Genomic DNA, 18,769 nt, shown 5'->3' on the forward strand with positions numbered 1-18,769 from the left:
TAATGATTTGTTCCCCGACACTTTTTTACAGGCTAATGCGCATACTTTCTCGTTCTCGACCCTTATACCGAGTTAAAACACTGCGAATCTGTATTCATTTCGAGGCCTTCCCTTCAGCAGCGTTACCTCGATAACGCAAAGAAAATATCGTTGTGTGCAGATTGTTATCATCCTCGTTAATTCTCATTATCCCTTAATTTTATAAGCGTATCCCAGCGGAAGGCCCGAGATCGGATATTCTTCCGTGCAACTACGTTTAACATATTCGCTCCTTAAGACGACAATATTCATTTTTTCAATGTCGCTGGAATTTCGTGTTGGGATGTGAACTATAATACGTCTCGAAAAGATTCAATTTCTCTGACATAGTTATCGTGCGAAAAAAACTCGCGATTCGCACCAGACGATTTTCAATTTGTTCAAAATGAAATTACGAACAAAGATACAACTATGTATATAATCCCTCACACTTACAATCTTTCCTTTTTTATAATACATTACGAATACTATTTTGCGAATTACTTTATATTAAGAACCACCGTTGAAATATATTCGGAAATCAGCTCGTTGCTACCTCAAATTAAAAAATTTTGAAATTTTATATCAATCGATTTGATTAGGAAATTGATTGACAAATATTGTGGTAGATATCAATGTACGCTATGTTAACGTTCTGTCGACAGAACTCAGAGTAACGCAGCGAGCAACATAAGATCGATTACTATTCCTCTCTTTGGACAAAGCATTTTTCTGAACATAACCGGCAGTTCCTGTTTGGTATTCCAAACCATGCTGCCGGTAGTCAAGAAAATTAATTATGTTAACTAATTATCTTAAGGGGACTAATTTTCCATCCACTGTTTACGATTAATCATGTGTCCTGTGCGGTAAATAACGTACCTACGTTTTCGTTTCGGGAAAACAGCACTATACCCAACACCTTTTGCATAATGGTATATCCGCAGCATTGAATAATTCAAATTCCACGACAAATAAAACGTTATTGAATTACGACTAAACTTACTAAATCTTCCGCAGGTTAATGAAAAAGAATTTCGTGCTATCGTGTTCTGTTACATCGTTCATCTTCGTTCCAAGACTACACGAATCGATTTGCGTTTGGGCGATGGCAATACATATTTCGCAAATTTTAATTCGAAAGAATAAATCAAACAGAAATTAACACTGTCGCAAAAACGTGGATCAAAGAGGACAATTAATAAAAGAGATAAACAAATGACGTTTAACGCCATTTAAATCAAACATTTTAAAGAAAAGGGAAAGGTAGAAAAAGACAAGAAAAATAATGTCAGAACGCGAACGACGAGGATTTCTGTTGGGCAAGCTGGAAAGTCCTAAACAAGGGGTCCGAAGATGGTATCCTTGTCAAGAGAATTTTTCGCACGCGCCGATATCGGTTTCATATCCAGAGCTATCGATCTTCGTAGCGGGGTAAGACGTAAATCCATACGTCTAGAGGTAAAAGGAACCCCCTGTGGAGGGTGTTTCGGCACCCTGTCGCGTGGACAAAAGCGTTGACCGATCGTATATAGACGGAATGCGAAAGGGCGATCTGTGGAAAATGAAGTCAGCTCTTGGTTCCGTCAGCGTCGGAGCCAGAACACCGTTCTGGCTGGCGCCTGTCTGACGCTTCTCTGCTTCCATGCATCCCGTATCACCGTCCTATCCTAGATACCCGAGACGAACGCGACACCCTGATTAAAACGCCAACTCCGTGTGTATCGAGCTCCATCCCTTGCCATTTCCTTCCGAAGTCCACCTCTAGGAGGTAAACATCAGAGGTTGGTGGAAAGTAATTATAGGTTCTTGCGATGTCACCCTCTTTGCTCGAATAAGAGGACGAGCAACGTTCAAAAAATGTTCACTGGGCAAGATGAAATAATGTACAAGAACTCTAGCGAATTACGTTTAAAATGTATATAGGAGTAATATTAAACATTAAACGTGAAATATATCGGAGCAAATATAGAAAGAGTATATAGAAAGAAAGATTATCTTTTAGATTGTGAAAATTTTTTAGATAGTTAACAGGTATAATTGTGATAAAAAAAAAAAAAAGAAATACCTGCCGAAATATAAAGCTTTAAATAAATAGGTGTTATCATATATTATTCTATCGTATTTTGAAATTGTTACCTTAAACTTGTTTCTCTGAATTTCTACATATTCATGTTGCAAATCTTTTAAAAATATTTAAACACAATTCAATCAACAAACAGGATATTTTGCAACATGAGGAGATAAGATGAAAACATCGCGTCACGTTTAAGCACATAATCCGAATAAACGTGCGTGAGTGGTTTGAAAACAACTGCATAGCTACATACTAGTTAACACCATTCGGAATCGCACATAATTCGCACTAGTTAAATAATAACTATTATTTATCGGTTTACGCGTTCCAACAAAATATAAAAAAAAAACTCTCGATAGTCTGTTAACGCGATAGTGATACTTATTACTTCGCTCGAACCTTCGTACAATGCCAAACAAGCGAAACGCGATCTCATACCTATTGGAATTAAAAACCAGCAACCCTGTAGATCGTACAACGTCCATTAAACAGCAGACACTCGAATCTCATTTTTCATCCCTCATAAGAAATTAATCACACTCCAGCTACCTTTCGGCAAGCTCCACCGTTAAGGATTAAACTTCAATCTTTCCCTTCTTCGACCACTTTGGAACATCAACCTTATAGTCTTTTCCGCAAATGAAAGAACGGTGTTACGATCAATTTTCGGAGACTTATTTTAGCTTGACAATATTCATGATTCTGTTTGAAACAGCGTCAAGAGATCGAACTGATCGCGGAGGGTGCTAGTTAAAATGATAAGAGTTCGATGGTGGAGAGGCAAAAGGAAGGGAATTCGAGATCATCGGCCCCACCTAACGGCGCATACACTAACGCAGCAACGCGATGTGCCGAGGGCTCGCGGTATACATATAGGTGCAGGTTATGTTTGCACTGTAATTTTCCAGGCAACTCGGCTGGCGCTCCTGCCTCGACAGCCAGGCCAGGGGAGAACGATAAAGAGAGAAAGGGAGAACCACCCCCCGTAGAACGAGCCATATCCCCGCACCACTCTCTCCCCATCATACTGAAATAACACCCCAGGCTGTCCACCAGCCGCACTCGTGGTATGCGTTTATGGGGCCCGTGTTCCGTCTATAAGCTTCTGCTGACTGTCGGTGTCCATGGTGTGTGCTTGTTATTTATATAATTGCTCAATAGCCTCAATTACGGGCCTTATTCAATCATAATCATCCTCCGGTGTTATTTGCGGACAAGCCCAGCTGATTGTAAGCACTCGACGCGCCACTTGCGAGCCGTGGCGACACACGCGTGGCGTCGACGCCAGTAATGGCACCCACCGACGCGACACCCACCGACGAGGCACCCGCGGCGGCAGGATACTAACTCCTGCGAGAGAACGATGCCTTTCGTAGGGTTAATTCGCCGCTAGCGAAATGTAAATACAGGACGAGTAGAATGGAACGGAAATGACGTGACATGATGTACACCGTCGGAACTCCGGTGCCCGGATTGAAAATCGATTCGATTCGATTCGATTCGATTCGATTCGATTCGATTCGACTTGACTCGACTCGATTCGGCAATGCCGTTTTTTGCCGATACTTTCAAGCTTTGGGTCACCGCTTTTCCGCAAGTACACTTACGGTTGTAATCTAATATGTCAAAGTAAATTCTTCGATAAGGCCATACAAATTAGGTATCAATAAACTAAGTAACCAAGTTGCTCGTAAAGGTCAAATCTAAAGGTAGACTTTGCCAAGTAAGAATTAGCGTTTCGAACGTTGAAGAAGATTTTGGAACAATCTATTTCCATTTTATTTCGCAACGAACTATGCAAATATAGCAAAAATATGAAGAATTTTAGCAAGCAATTCTCCTTGGCATTAAGAACGCTGTTACCCAAAGTTAGAAAGTACAATGGAATTATAGCTGCATGAGGTCAAAATTTAGTACCATCTTGTCTTGAAATATAAATTAGAAGTAAGGAAGTTGCACATATACACTGATAACTCTATGAACTATTTAGAAAATCTGAGCAGAGCAGAAATGACGCTTATATTAAGTTATTAAATTTTAACGCAATCTTAAATATCACGATTATTATCATAACCTGCGTTGTAACTGGAAAGTTGCTCGTAAATACACAACTACGCTAATGAATTTCCTTTCGAATTTAATATTATTCAACAAATTGCTCTGGGAACAATTTGCAAATATTCAGTAAACTACTAAAAAACACTTTTACGATTATTATGCCATGCTTATAATACCAAGTATAAATTAGATGCGAAATATCTTACAAAATTTTGTTTTCTACTTCAAAATGCGAACGAACTTCAACAAACATTTCGCATAAAATATACAATAATGGAAAGATCATAGACAAACTATCAAGTATGTACATTGGCTCTATGCCAATCTCGTACGATCTCATCAGCAAGTAAAACAAAGTCTTTACGATCAGTGGATTCACGTTTCTAACAAAGAGTCAGACTTAGACTTTGAATGAAAGTACATTATGCTATCTCGTTGACCGCGGATTCGTTATCGAACCTAAAACCATTATCATTAGTGTCTAATCATCGCGGTTACTTGTCAATTCTGTAATACTCACACTTGTACTAATCAACATTACCTCGATTGTATAACAACAATGGCTAATTCCAGTGAAAATTCATTACACGCCCCTAACCTTAATCATAATTATAACCCGACATCCAAATTTTATCTATGTATCATGTAAAATAAACTAGATCATCGGAATAATTTTCATTATGCAACTTTGTTTAAGTAAAATTACATAAACAACAATTATATTTCTTTAAAATTACACAAGACGGGGAAATACTTGGATTTAAAATAACCTTATACGCATGAACATTTAATAATTTGAAATCATTGAACCAATTTGCATACTACATACCTAACAAATCTTGGTCCAATTTTAAACTTACTACGATGTTAATCGCTCTGCCAAATACAATCGTTAATAGTCAAGCGTCACCAGAGTAGTCAATGACAAGCGAAAGTATTAAATTATTACATTAGATCATTATTCGAGCTAATGTAGCTATTTACACGAATTCGGCTTGGAAAGAAGAGACACCCGTGTCTGTATGTGCACACAAGGTCGGATAAGTCAGCCAAGCAGAATGCTGAAGGAAAAGACAGCCCTTCTAGGCTCAAATGGGACTGAACGTGCGTTATCTACGAACCGCTGAGAATCCAGACCCACGTTACGGATCGAAAGTAAAGTGCACACCCCTGGCGACGACCTAACACCATCGCGTATCGTGAAACTAAGACTTCCAGGTCGCGTTCTCTCTCTCTCTCTCTCTCTCTCTCTCCCTTTCTCTCTCGCTCTCTTTCCTCTTTCATTCCCTAACTATTCCGTCGTTGTTCATATCAACTGGAAGCAAATACATTCGAACAGCATGAAAAGAACGATATATGTAAGTCAAAAAGAGAAAAGCAAATCTTGATTCCACTTCGGAATACGGTGATAGTAATTTAATTCAGTGGAAATGGACGAGGCATTTTCTTCTTTTTTTCTAAAGCAACTTAAATGTCGCCTACAAACTATGTATGTAGATGAAATGACTTTCATTTATTTAAAATAATATTTTACGATTATATTTATTTAAAGTGATATTTTACGATTATATTTATTTAAAATGATATTTTAGAATAGTGTATATTCAAACAAAAGTTTATGAAGAAAATGATACAAAAATTGCAATGAAACTAAAATATGGTAAATTTTGGTAATTCCCCTAAATGGGGAAAACACAAATATTTGTGTACACCAAACCCCTATGGATCATAATATTTGAATACTATTGGCAATGACAATTCACTCGGTAATCCGAGAGCATCCACGCCCTCGCATCAATCATACTCGTCGCCCACTAGTTCATCCTAATTCTTTGTAATGGATCTCGCGTAATTCTTATTTTGAAACGTACGTACGTGCTACACACGTCATTCAATCTGGTTTGAGTTTTAAACATCTGATAAAAATACATATTTTCAGTTTCGCGACTTCAAACTTTATCAAATGGCACCGCTCCAACGTTCTTATATATAGACGTAATTTAATATTCACGAAGAAACATAAAATCACATCGTAATAATTTTTTCACTACCCGGTTTTCATAACCGTGAAAAAGAAGCGTAAAAAAGCTGCTCGCGTGTGAAAACAAGCGAGAAAAATAATTAAGAGATTCACGGCGGCGGAAGATAATATGGGCAGAGGAGGAGAGAGCATAGAATACACTAAAACCGCCGGAAAGAATAAAATGTTCCGGCCGAGTTAAATTAAAAATACGTTTCGTCGTTAATTATGCACGATTTATACTCGACCCCTCTCTGAAATTATTTGCTCGACCATTACACGGAAACTATATTAATTTGCGCTTTGCATGAAAAACATGTACGCTAGACATGCGATGAAACGCGTACGAAGGGAAATTACAAAATAATCATTAACGAATTGCGATATTAATTTCGATTGCTTTTCGAGGCAACAAATATTTGTGCGAAAGTGAAGCGTGCTTGCTTTCCTGTTGATCCTGACAGAGTTATCATAAATTGAACATAAGCGGTATTTTCTAGCATTTTTCGTCGTGTAACATAAAAAAATTGTAATATTTCCATTTTTCTTTTCGGTATATTATCTTTGTTCCGACTTGAAAAATGTCTAATACGTTTCAAATTAGCAGATTTTCTCTGTTACTTTTCTGTTTCAACACACTGACCGATTTTCTTTTTACATTGATAATCACGGGGTTCGAATATTGTTGTTCGTCAATTATAGAAATTTAAATCTGTTAAACGGACCACTTCTTTCATCTCGATTGTAGAAGTCAAACACCAAATCCATATTATCGGACAACACGCACCCTGAAACGCTTCAACAAAGCACTTTTCCAATTGTTTTCGACAACATACAACGGGCATACACACGACTACCGCGTGTGCATGCTGGCTAGACTACGAACAGTGACCCTTTCCCTTGAACAAATGAATGAAACTCTTACTACCGGGGTTGGGGTTTTAACGGGCCGAGCCTGTAAAACCAATTGCTCGATTGCATTTATCCTCCGGTCTTTAAAACAAGTAAAAACTCATCGCAGATTGGTTCTTATGACAATGGGTAAATGTATGTCGTATTCAAACATTGTGAACGGTTCGATATCGATAGATATCGTTGATAAGCATCTGTCTACGTATTGCCACAGAGAAGTGTAATAATTTTAAATATTATTACTATATGATACAATTAACTACGTTCGTGCTATGGGAATGAAAGCAAGCTCACAATCTTTATCGTCCAAACAATCTGTATAAAGTCATTTCGCATATTAGGGTTTCTAAAGGGTTAATAAAAAATTACTCGTTCTACTTTTACGATACAACCAAAGGATTCTTTACTTACAGAAATTGGGAAGAAAAAATATTGTTCGTACGTATCTAGGTGTCTACGTATGTGGTATGTAAAAAGAGCAAGAAACACGTGAAAATACCCAATTCCACGAGCAACAGATATCAAGTATGGCAATCACTGAACTTTCAGTAGCTTTTGCCTTCCGGCGATGTCTATTCTTTCGTATCGCTAGCGATTTTCAGCGTGTGAACGAACGAAACGTTACTGTACTGCACAGCCTTGATTTCACTTCCAGAGTTTCATTCTGATCCGTAGTAAAAGTATACGCAAAAGAGTCGGACAAATTTGCAAGAAGATTTTTTATGCATCGCGTAGCCCAAAAGATATTCAAAACAAATCGAAGATCCATATCGTTCATGTATACGAGACTTCACTAATTTAAAAAGAAACCGATAAATTGTTTGTACGATGCGATTCTATTCCTTTTACAGTAGTAAAAACAAATAAAAAAAAGGTTTATAGTTAAGGAGTTAATCATTTTTATGTACTGGCGAATCTTTTAACCTGTAAAATAACTTTTAACTTTAAAATTTTAACAAAGCAAACCATCGTAGATCTTTATGGCAGAAAATGTTTGTCCACTGCCGATTCCACTCTTTGCATTAATCATGTTCTTCGTTTCGATCCATGTTCCCTCCGATAAAGGCTTTGGATTACGAATGATGGGAGAATAGAGACGGGAACCGAACACGAAGTATCGGATAAACCACGTGTAAACGGAAGTCGAGTTTCTAATTAAAAGCGGATGACCCGTAGAAACAGTCGGTCGAGGGTGTTCGGTGTTACATAGTTGCATACCTATCGTAACCCAAAGTCAGACAACCAGAACCCTAAGAACTGAAGATCGTAGAGCAGTAAATTAAACCACGCTTACATCTGATCGATAGAAGTGACTTCGGATAGAAAACGCTTTGCGGTTAATCGGATCAGCCCACGGTTACTTTCATCACCATTTTCAAACAGTATACTTGTTATTACGACATACTTGCTATTGTCATATATAATTTTTACAAGTGCAGAAATTATCCGTTCAACGTATGAAACACGCCCTTTCATTAAAAATTTAGTATAAATTAAATGATCAAACCGTCACTTATTTACGAGAAATGATATATCTACTTTAATTACTAATAAAAGAATGCATTAGATTAACACGAACTTTATATTTATCTAAATTCTAAAAGGGACGAATCTTGAGACAGCGCTCATTCGCCTTTAAAAAGCCAATTTTTCTAAAAGGGGCCATCACCGTTCATTAAATCTATTTGGTTTACGTGACAAAAACCGATCCGAGTTGAAGCTCGAACGAAATAGCTCTGGCACGGAAAAGAGGTCGAACCAAGTAGTTTTCCTTCATTTTGAGAAAACTAACTTACGCGGATAAAAAGAAGCCGATTACCCTGTTCGTCGAACGAATCTTGTTTATGCAATTAAAGTCGATCTAGTGTAAATCTCGCAGCCAACGACGTAGATTCAACACAATGCAACACATAATTCTGGTACTTGGAAGCGGTACTACAGGAGTATTACCACCGTCAGATCTGCTTAATTGTTGTCTAACACCGGTTGTTCTAATGCTGCGTGTCTAACCTCGAACCTACCTAAAGGAAACCTAACTGTCCTTACGACCATGTTTCGCCAGAGAGTAAAGCCGTTTAGATCTATGCCCTTTCCACGCTTGCTACCAACTAAATCAACGCCGAGGTTAAACTAAACTGATCGGAAAATATATTCCAAAAATTAAAATGTTGTAAAAAAAAGAATGTCTCCTTTATGTTTCGTTCTGAATAACATATTAATCCAGATATATCTAAATTTTATTTTTTCTGATATTTTTGAAACAATGTACATATAATTTTTTCTTTATTCCAAATCTAAATCCAACGCATTAAGTAAATTGTACAATGGTACACAAATGTCAAAATATAATAAAACCTTGCAACGATTCTTTTCGAAGGATGATAGGCATGGATTAATCGAATGTCTGTTTAATTTTTGCCCCTTTGGAACTGGCTGCCTTATTCATTAAACACAATTTACTTGTATAAAAATGCAAATACTAATTTCAACTACCAACCGAATAATCAGTGCACTACATAAATGTATTATAAATAAAATTTAATCCTTTCAGAACTAAGTTTCTTTGGTCTGTGAAAAAACTGTTCTTCAACAAATTTATTAATTACTCATTTAACATTTCCCTCGATATATTTCCTAATTTCAAAATTTTAGAGAATTTTATTCTGGAATTTATCATTCACAATTGCTCCCTGTTTGATCCGAACTTCCTTGTTCCAACCAACTTGATTTGTCAAACTTCCACGATCATTTAAAATGTTTCGCTTTAAACATGTCATCTCCTATCCGCGAGCAATTTCGTTGACCGTTTACTTGCGCGTCACCAATCTGTTCAAACATCCCAAGCGACCGGCGACAATTTTGTTTAATCGCCGTTTAATGTCCCTAATGTTTCGTCCTACACCTTTGTCAGTCTAAGGAAATTACATCGTGCTTCTCTCTCTCTCTCTCTCTCTCTCTCTCTCTCTCTCTCTCTCTTTCTCTCTTGGCCGCTGGTAAGGCACATCGAGCGTAAAACTCGATTCCTCTTACGCGAGGGATTTCATCCTGATCCGGCTTTGACATCCGTACACAATCACCGACGAAACGGCGAATGGTCGAACGCGACAATTTGCCAAATTTAGGTTGATCGAAAGTATTTATGGCAATGGAGTGACAATCAAAGCAATGTGAAAGACAAATCGAGTTTAATAACCACGAGGACCACGTAGCAGGAACGAGCAAACGACCTACGACCTGCATGAACATACGGATACACTTCGTAGGCTGCCATAGACCGCACTGTTTAATCAAGATTTCTCTGCACATACCACGCTCGAGATCTACGCATTCCGTGCTAATCAATAAACAGCAATAATTATCGAAGATATACGCATTCGTCCTCAATTATACAGAAATCTGGTAACATATGCGAATACCGGCCTAATTGTTTCATTAAGAAATATAAATCGGTATTTCTCAGAATGTCAGAAAGACATTTAAATCCTCTGTGACTATGTGAACTTTTGATTTGTTTATATGTAGAAAGGTTTTAATTGATTCCTTCAACATATATACTAAGGAGTAGTAATTACTATAATTATTGCCGTCATTAATCGATACAGCAGATTGAATTGAAACAAATACTCATCGATTAATTGATAATTTTGAGATTAGAGCATCAGAAAAATAAAAAAATAATTTTTAATAAGTCGAAGGAAGAATTCAGTTGAAACGTAATTTAATAAAGTATCCATATGTCCTGGCAAGGCTTTGTTCAACTTTCCTCGCTACGTAGCTTCGAGCATACAAAAGCATCGACGGCTCGTTCTTTTTTAATTCGCAAACGCGTTGTATATTAAACTCCTGTTGGTCCTCTCGTAAAGTTACTGTGACAAGGCAGGCAAGGCGTTTTATCGTCATCCAACAAAGGCTACTCTGAGACAGAGTAGATACTTTGATCGTTTCAGTTTTAGCCGGAGGTGCACGGGCCAGGATAAAGAGAAAAGGCGAGGTCTGCCGATATGCCCAGAACTACGACTGACTCGCTACTTAATACAGCTTAATCCTTTTTAATTAAATGCTCCTTCGATCATCTCTGTCCCAATCTAAAAAGGACGGGATGTATAACGACCTCTGAGACTTCTACGAATGAACTCGTTATAACCGTGCTCTCCATGACGAGTAAGACGAATAATATTTGAACAGGAATTTCCTGTTTTCTTGATAATCCTAGCAAAAATAAAATTGTAGGTTGTTGGTCGCAAAACAACGCTATTAACAATTTATCCGAATAGTCTGATTTATGAGTTCAGTCGTATTTTTATTAGAACTACCTCACCAATCTATTGATATTATTTTCATAAAAATAGGATAAAAATTACCGTAAGAATTTATTCTATTAATCATGACTGTTTTTAATATTGATTTCCCAATTTTTACCAAATTACACAGATATAATTCAATAATCTTGCATTAATCAAGTCCCTAGCGCACCGGATTATTGGCAATTCTACTGCATGTATCTTTCTATACTTAAAAGATATAACTAAAGATTAAATTCTTACTATTTTATACATATTATTTTAAGCAATATTCCTGTTAGAAGAAAAGTTAAAGTTAAGAGTTGCAAACAACTGTGTCTATTACTAAGCAAAATAGGAATTTTAGCGCACGTGATTCTATAGCTATAAGCAAATCAAAACTCACCGTAACCAGTGTCTCTTTGTAACCGGTGTGTGACAGCAAATAGCATCGTACTGATCAGCGATCCAAACGATCAATATGATGTAAAACGCAGTCGTGGTATCGTTAAAGAATTCTGACATGATCGCTTCCATTCCTGAAACAGAACAATTTATTTTTGAATGGATTACTCATAGCATAGAATAGTCATAGAATAATTAATCAATTACATTTGTGAAAAGAAGAGAGGTAGTCCAACGACCATTCCAACAAAACCAAGATACGATTTTCGTTTAAAACTAATTTTAACCAATTATCGAAGTTAAATCGTACTTCCGATACATAACGAACGCCGTTCGTTCCTCGAATAATGTAACGACAATTATATCTGCGAACATTTTCAAGTAAATCCTTCCGACAAACGTGTTCTTCCTTTTTCCCTTTGGAGCGTAGTCGTTAATTGAAGCAGCTGCGTTTGAAAATTTAATTCGAACGAAAGAGGAGATTCGGGAAAACGAGGTGGACAGGAAATTTTCTTTGTCCATGAGATTTACTAAGACCGGGTTGTACGATGTTTTTCGAAGCCGTGTTGCTTCGGCTATTGAGGGCCGCATAAACATCTAGGATTATTAATTTGCGGAACAGAGCAACGAAAAGGCGAAAGAGAAGAAGAGAAAACGTTCCAGGGAGTTTTGTAGAAATAGCGAATCAACTTCATGGCAATCGATACCGGCATTCGTTCGCTATCGAACCCACAGGCCCGTCCTATTAATCGAATAGTTTCCGCACAATTAAAAGTTCGCGGCACGCTGTACAAAACCTCTGCCCATGTAAATTTAATACCGACCCCCATGGACCATTATACCGTTAAAACAATACATTCACTACCGTTCCGCCAGCCGTTTTTATTGTTTCCCAGGCGTCGAACGTTAAATCTCACTTATCGGCTGAAACATCGATTAAGTTATTCTGTTCGAAACGATTGTCTTCGTCAAACTACCCGTAAACGAAAATCAGGGGTCTCATACTGAAAACAATTTGACGAGGTCTTAATTTTTTTTTTTTTTTTTTTTTTTTTTTTTTTTTTTTTTTTTTTAACTAACAACGTTTAATAGTAGTCTAATAATCAGAAATCGGACTTGGTTAAGAAAATAGAAATTCGATTTGAATAGCTATCAACGCCATAACTAAGGCCATAACGCAAAGGTACATAAGATAGCAACCAATAGATTTGCAACAATTCGTCGTAAGATACGCGAAACGTTTCCGCGCGTTTTCCGCGCGATAATCAAAGAATCTACTATCGAATCGTCCGTAAGCATTGTTTCACGAAATACAAGAGAACTAAAAGATAACGTGCAATTTTCTATGATATTTCGTGCAAACTGTTGCGGAAAAATTCTTTGAATTTACATCTTGCAAACTAGATACACAAAAAGAGTCTGAAATTTAAGACTAAAATTTTAATTGCGAGTCTTTGAATTTTTCAATGTAATTTTAACTCGAACAGCTATAAAAACGCAAAGGAACGCTGAAACCTTCGTTGAAAACTTTCTAGAAATTTAATATAAATTTTCTCTCGGTTCGCAGCTACAAAAATATCGGGCGTGCTTATAAATATCGTTGTAGTTATAATTAAAAAGTATCGAGGTACAGTTTTTACAATGCAAATAATCTACGTATTAACGTATCGTATTTTTGACTGGATCACTGAATCATATAGTATAGGTATAGAATAAAGTTAATGTGTTTCGAGGAAAGTATAGAACAATGTTGTACAGCTAGCGTGTTTCCTAATGAATTGTAACGATATGAAACCCCCCCGGGGACTGAGCGGAAATAATAAAAGTATCCTAGGGTGTGTCGTGGCCAGGTCACGAAAGTGCAAAACGACCAACCTGAAATATAACGTTCCAACGGTGATTAATGACAACGTTGAAAGTTTTCCGTTGAAAAATCGACACGATATTTCCTCGATTAATTCGCGACGTACGAGTGCGAACACGAACGCGGTCAATTAGTTACCTTACCAAAATTTTAAGGACAACTCAATAGTAATCTATGTTTTAGATTACATTCGAATTGCAATATTTTTCTGCTATATTACATTTTTATTAGAATCGATTAATCACTGTCGTTTCATATTTTCAACATCACCAAAATCGTGAACATCCATTATATTCCCGTTTCTTACAAAATTGTCGCCAACTACGAGTAATATACATAAACCGTATATTAACGTCATCGTTCAACGGATAAATCACGTGGATGTATTCATTATAATGTATTGTGTATTTCAGGTAATAACAACACACGGTGAACGAAAACCATAATAATAACAAATTAGAGATTTGATGTGAATATTAAACCGATTGGCAAAGTCCAATTAATTTTTGAAATGCTAAGAGCGTGTGTACTTTGTTTCCATTATTAGAAATCTTTACTTTTGGCGGCACATCGTTTATGATATATTTTTCAACGGAATCAGAAATTTAGGAGATTCAGCTTGAAGAATCGATCTTAGATAATAAATATCTATCTTAAGCAGTTGAACAGAATAATACGCTGAAACAAATAGAGAGGAGGGATATCTAAAGAAAAGCAGTACGATCGCGTAATTATCTCTGGTCTGTTTGGGCTGACGTACCCGAAGAAACTAGGCACTCGATCTTAGGGGGCTTGACATCGGTTTTCAAAATACACGTTAAACCGATATTAGGCGAAGGAGAGAAAACGCCTGGTATATATTGGACAAAAGGTAGCGGAGCACGCTGGCAACCGGGATGAAGGCACTTCACAACGAAAAGGATGAATGGTTCATGGAGTACGAGGGCGACCTCGGATAATTAGTTTCTTGATCGGACACTGCGCGACAAAACAAGAAGAAAACAACACGGAGAGAATGCTAACGAGTATCCTACCAACAGTTTACACGACAAATCGACGAACACGCAACGTGTGACGTTTGTCATAGAAATAACATAGAAGCGGAAAATTATTCGTCGACAAAATGATTTTGTACAGTGATGAATGAAAATACTATTACGAACTAAGATCAAGTGCAAATTTTTTAACAACATGATTTTTTATTAGGTTTATTTTTATGGTGCCATTTTGTTCTATTGGAACAAAAATCATACATAATAGAATAAAATAATATAGAGAAAAAGAAGTTGTGCATCTATTATTTTCTTATAAAACGAAAGAAACTTTTGGAACAACCTAATATTTAATTTTCTTGTAAGACGTAGTCTTCAAGGATGGAAAATAGTTGTGACATCAATTCCGATTCTTGAAACATTCATGTAGAATCTTTTTAAATATTATGAAATTGAACAAATGGAAAGAAGAATTTAAAATCGCAATAGAACTGTCCATTATTCAAATTGTGGGAATTGGAATTTCAAAGTGAAAATTCGATTGGAATATCGAACATGGTTCATTAACCCGTAAGCGTAAGATGCGTTAAACAATATCTGCACGCGAAACATATTAATGACATTCAAGTAAGCAATATAATTATACGTGTTCAATCATCGAATATCTATCGACAGCCCCGATGAACAATGAACATAATTGGATATTAAATGTCACAGTCTGACAAATGTGCTAATTGCTGTTGAAAATGCCAATATGGAACATATTCCAATGTACGTAGGCGAAGATGGAAATCGAAAAAAGCCATGCCAGGCTGATAATAACGCGTATTATACGCAACAATGGTATAATTTTTACATATATCTTACTAAACTCATAAAAATTATAATACGTTTGAAAAAAATAGAATTTTTTGCAAAGGGTATATGTAAAAATTAGTACCTTCACTGATACAATTTTTACGTATAAGTCAACAAAAAAAAGAAATTTTTTGGGAGATTTTCAAGAGAGCGGATGATGATGTGCAATGGACGATCAATGTCGCAAATATCATTATTTGGATAACAACTTGGAGACGCATGAATCAGTTACATAGAGTGTCTAGGCCGAAATGATCTTAACGCCGGATAATGCACGGATAATGTACTCGTTTAAATGCATACTAGCTGGACATTACCTCAGCTCGGTAAGCCCGTTGGCACAGGCTCTTGGACAAGTGTGCGGCAGAACTACGGCTTCGACATTTCCCTCTTGCTCTTCGCTTTTATAAAGACGTTAAAATTCCTCGAACAACTACGACGAACGCTCGATAATCTCGCGCGACGCTGAAATTGCACGGGGAACGGTCCAATTTATGTCGCCAGCATTTTCCACCACGAAAAAACCGATCAAGGGGATCCGTCTCGTTACTTGAGAAACATTTCTCCGTGTTTCGACAAAAATGACAACGACGAATGAGGATCACTGGATATTATTAACGGAGGATTCAACATTTACGCAACCTATACAAATACGTTTCGCTTTGATTGCACGCTAAAATCTTCCGCTCCCTTTGTTCTCCCCATTTTTATTTTCTAATTTCTAGAAAATTATCTAACAGAGACATAAAATTTCATCGATACGTTCAATTAAATGCCGAATAAAGGAAAATAAAATAAAGGGAAATTAGATGAAATATCACATATAATGCTGTTTTTCCAGCTCCTATCCAATTGTCAATAAATATGATCATAAACTCGATGCATTTGGGACAGTATGAGTGTCAGTACGCGTACGCATATTGGCCGATAGAGGATGCACGTATGCAACTCGTGTCAACTATATAGTTTCAAGTAAAATAGCTTCTCACGGATAGAAAATGGAAAATAAAGTCTTGTATTCGCAATAGGTAATAGCAATTTCTGGTAATAGCAAGTGAAATGCCTGGATCAATGTTATTATAAACTGAAACGATATGTTGGTTTTCTTCTTTCCCATTAAAACAATTTCAAAGTATGATTGTCTATTTATGTAGGAAATTTCTGTTGTTAAAGGAATAGTTAGGAAAGTAAGCGCGAAAATCTATTTAATTAAGTTGATTACTCTGCATGCGCAGCAAGCGTACGACGCAGTAAGTCAATTATCTGTAAGCAAAAAGTTATGAGTCATAAATCGTTGAATGAAAACTACCTTAACCCACATATGGTTCATTGACTTCTGAGCAAAGAGAGTCTTAACACATAGGTGGGTCGGTGAACCGCGTTCGCGTTAATGGCAATGACTTACGTATCAGGAAAAGAAGATAAGCAAAATTATGGCAATTACAAGGTACAAGCATTGCTAAACGGAATTTTTAGATATTTTCGAAATACTGAATTAATTATCGATATCGTGCATAAAAGTGTATAATATCCAATATCACTTTTCGTTGTGTAATATAAAACGTAATAATGCAAATAATAAGTAATTTTTTATTAATCGCGGATTCCTATTATTAAGCTGATTGAAAGCCAATAGCGTAAGATGTATCGCGTTCGACGTTACACTTAATACGCGCTCTTTCAAACATATTAATTAAACAAATATATCAATTGTAAAAAAGTTCCAATTGTAAATCTTCAAACAAGCTCCACTGTTCCGTTTTACGTTCTTGCACAGCATATTCTTCTTCCAAGAATAGTAATATAGCTAATTAAAACAATGACAATGTAACTTAATCCTGTATAAATGGAAGTAATACCGGTCACTGAAACATTCTATAGAAGGTATACTTTGTAGACAAAGGATGAGGCAAGTTCACATTTACAAAATGGGAAAAGCATAACAAACCGAAAAAGGAATCTCTTCCGAACGAATGAATTACATGTTTAGCGTATTGTAACCGTGGCATAATTATCATTTCTACCACGTTCGATTTCACAAACGATTCTCTGAATCAAAATTAATTCACGATCGTGATTGACAAGATAGATAGATGTACAGTTGGTGACATATGTGATACATACATACGTATTTGTGCACGAAGCATACGTTTTACACGGTCTTGCACCTATGCGTATGAAACGGTGATACCGGTCGATCATGCATGAACATCGGTGTCAACAAACTTCAAAATTCCGAAGTTTATCATTACATTTTGCGATTTTCATTCGGAATTGTTTTTTTTTTTTTTTTAACTTTAAACCATCAACAATATGACAGACAATAAATATATAATATTCGTTCCTAAATAATAGTTATAATATTTGTAAAAATGACTGACATACCGTGAGAAATTAATTAAATAATAAATTTGTTACGGCACCCGAACTTTTCGAAAATTAATTCTACTCTTCTGAAAAGACCAATCCGCATTTCTTGTTCAGAAATGTTACAACATTGCGTAGTAAGTTGAGTAAACCTTAGTCAATTCGTGTTCGATGAGATTGAAAACGAAACAGCGCGCAGTTACGTCGTTTCTGCAGGAACAACTGCTAATAATGTGGTTGATCAGTGGTCAGCTCTCCACGACCGTCGCTTACGTGTCATCGGCGTCGAACAAAGCCTAGCCGACACTAATTTCGTGCGAACTACCAGAACAGGATTGAACACCTAGAACCTGATGGACATAATATTTCCTGCTGACCGAACATACTGAGCGTACTTGAGCTTGATGGTATCTGGGATTGGACGCACTTGTCCCTAATCAAAGTGAAATGGGGCCAAAACGCATTTTTCTCCAATATGCCATAAAAATGATCGAAATTGAATTAACTCATATCAATTTACTTCTTTATTACTCTAGTGATATTTGAAAATATATTACATCCTTTACAATATTAATACAATAGTTTCTCTCTTTATCCTGCATATATGAATGTTTCGAATAATAAATAACGATACTCTTTTATCGAAATCTGACGACTGTACAATTTTTCTGAAAAATGTTACAGAAATAATTTCTTAAATGGGTAAATATACCAAATGTTTTGCAGCGACGATTGTGGATTAACGTTGTCGAAAATCTATTGTATTTATGATTGATAATTTAGCAGTACGGTTGCTGCTTCTGAAAGCAGATTTAGTATCTATATATGTAACCATACGGCATCTCATCTCTCCACATCCGGTGGAAATGCGCCATGGAATCTGGAGTTGAGCAATAGTTACAGAGCAAGTTGTTAGGG

General features: G+C 36.5%; 1 protein-coding gene across 2 annotated transcripts in view; it reads right to left on the minus strand.

The window, feature by feature from the left end:
* LOC139992931 (membralin) overlaps positions 1-18,769 on the minus strand; it is a 65,663-nt gene that overhangs the window by 25,916 nt on the left and 20,978 nt on the right. For both annotated transcript variants that reach the window (XM_072014248.1, XM_072014247.1), the window contains exon 10: positions 11,772-11,904. In XM_072014248.1, the coding sequence (XP_071870349.1) occupies positions 11,772-11,904 (133 nt within the window). The remainder of the gene's footprint in view (positions 1-11,771; positions 11,905-18,769) is intronic.

This window comes from Bombus fervidus, chromosome 12 (genome assembly GCF_041682495.2).
Source record: "Bombus fervidus isolate BK054 chromosome 12, iyBomFerv1, whole genome shotgun sequence".
Classification (NCBI taxonomy): Eukaryota; Metazoa; Arthropoda; class Insecta; order Hymenoptera; family Apidae; genus Bombus; species Bombus fervidus.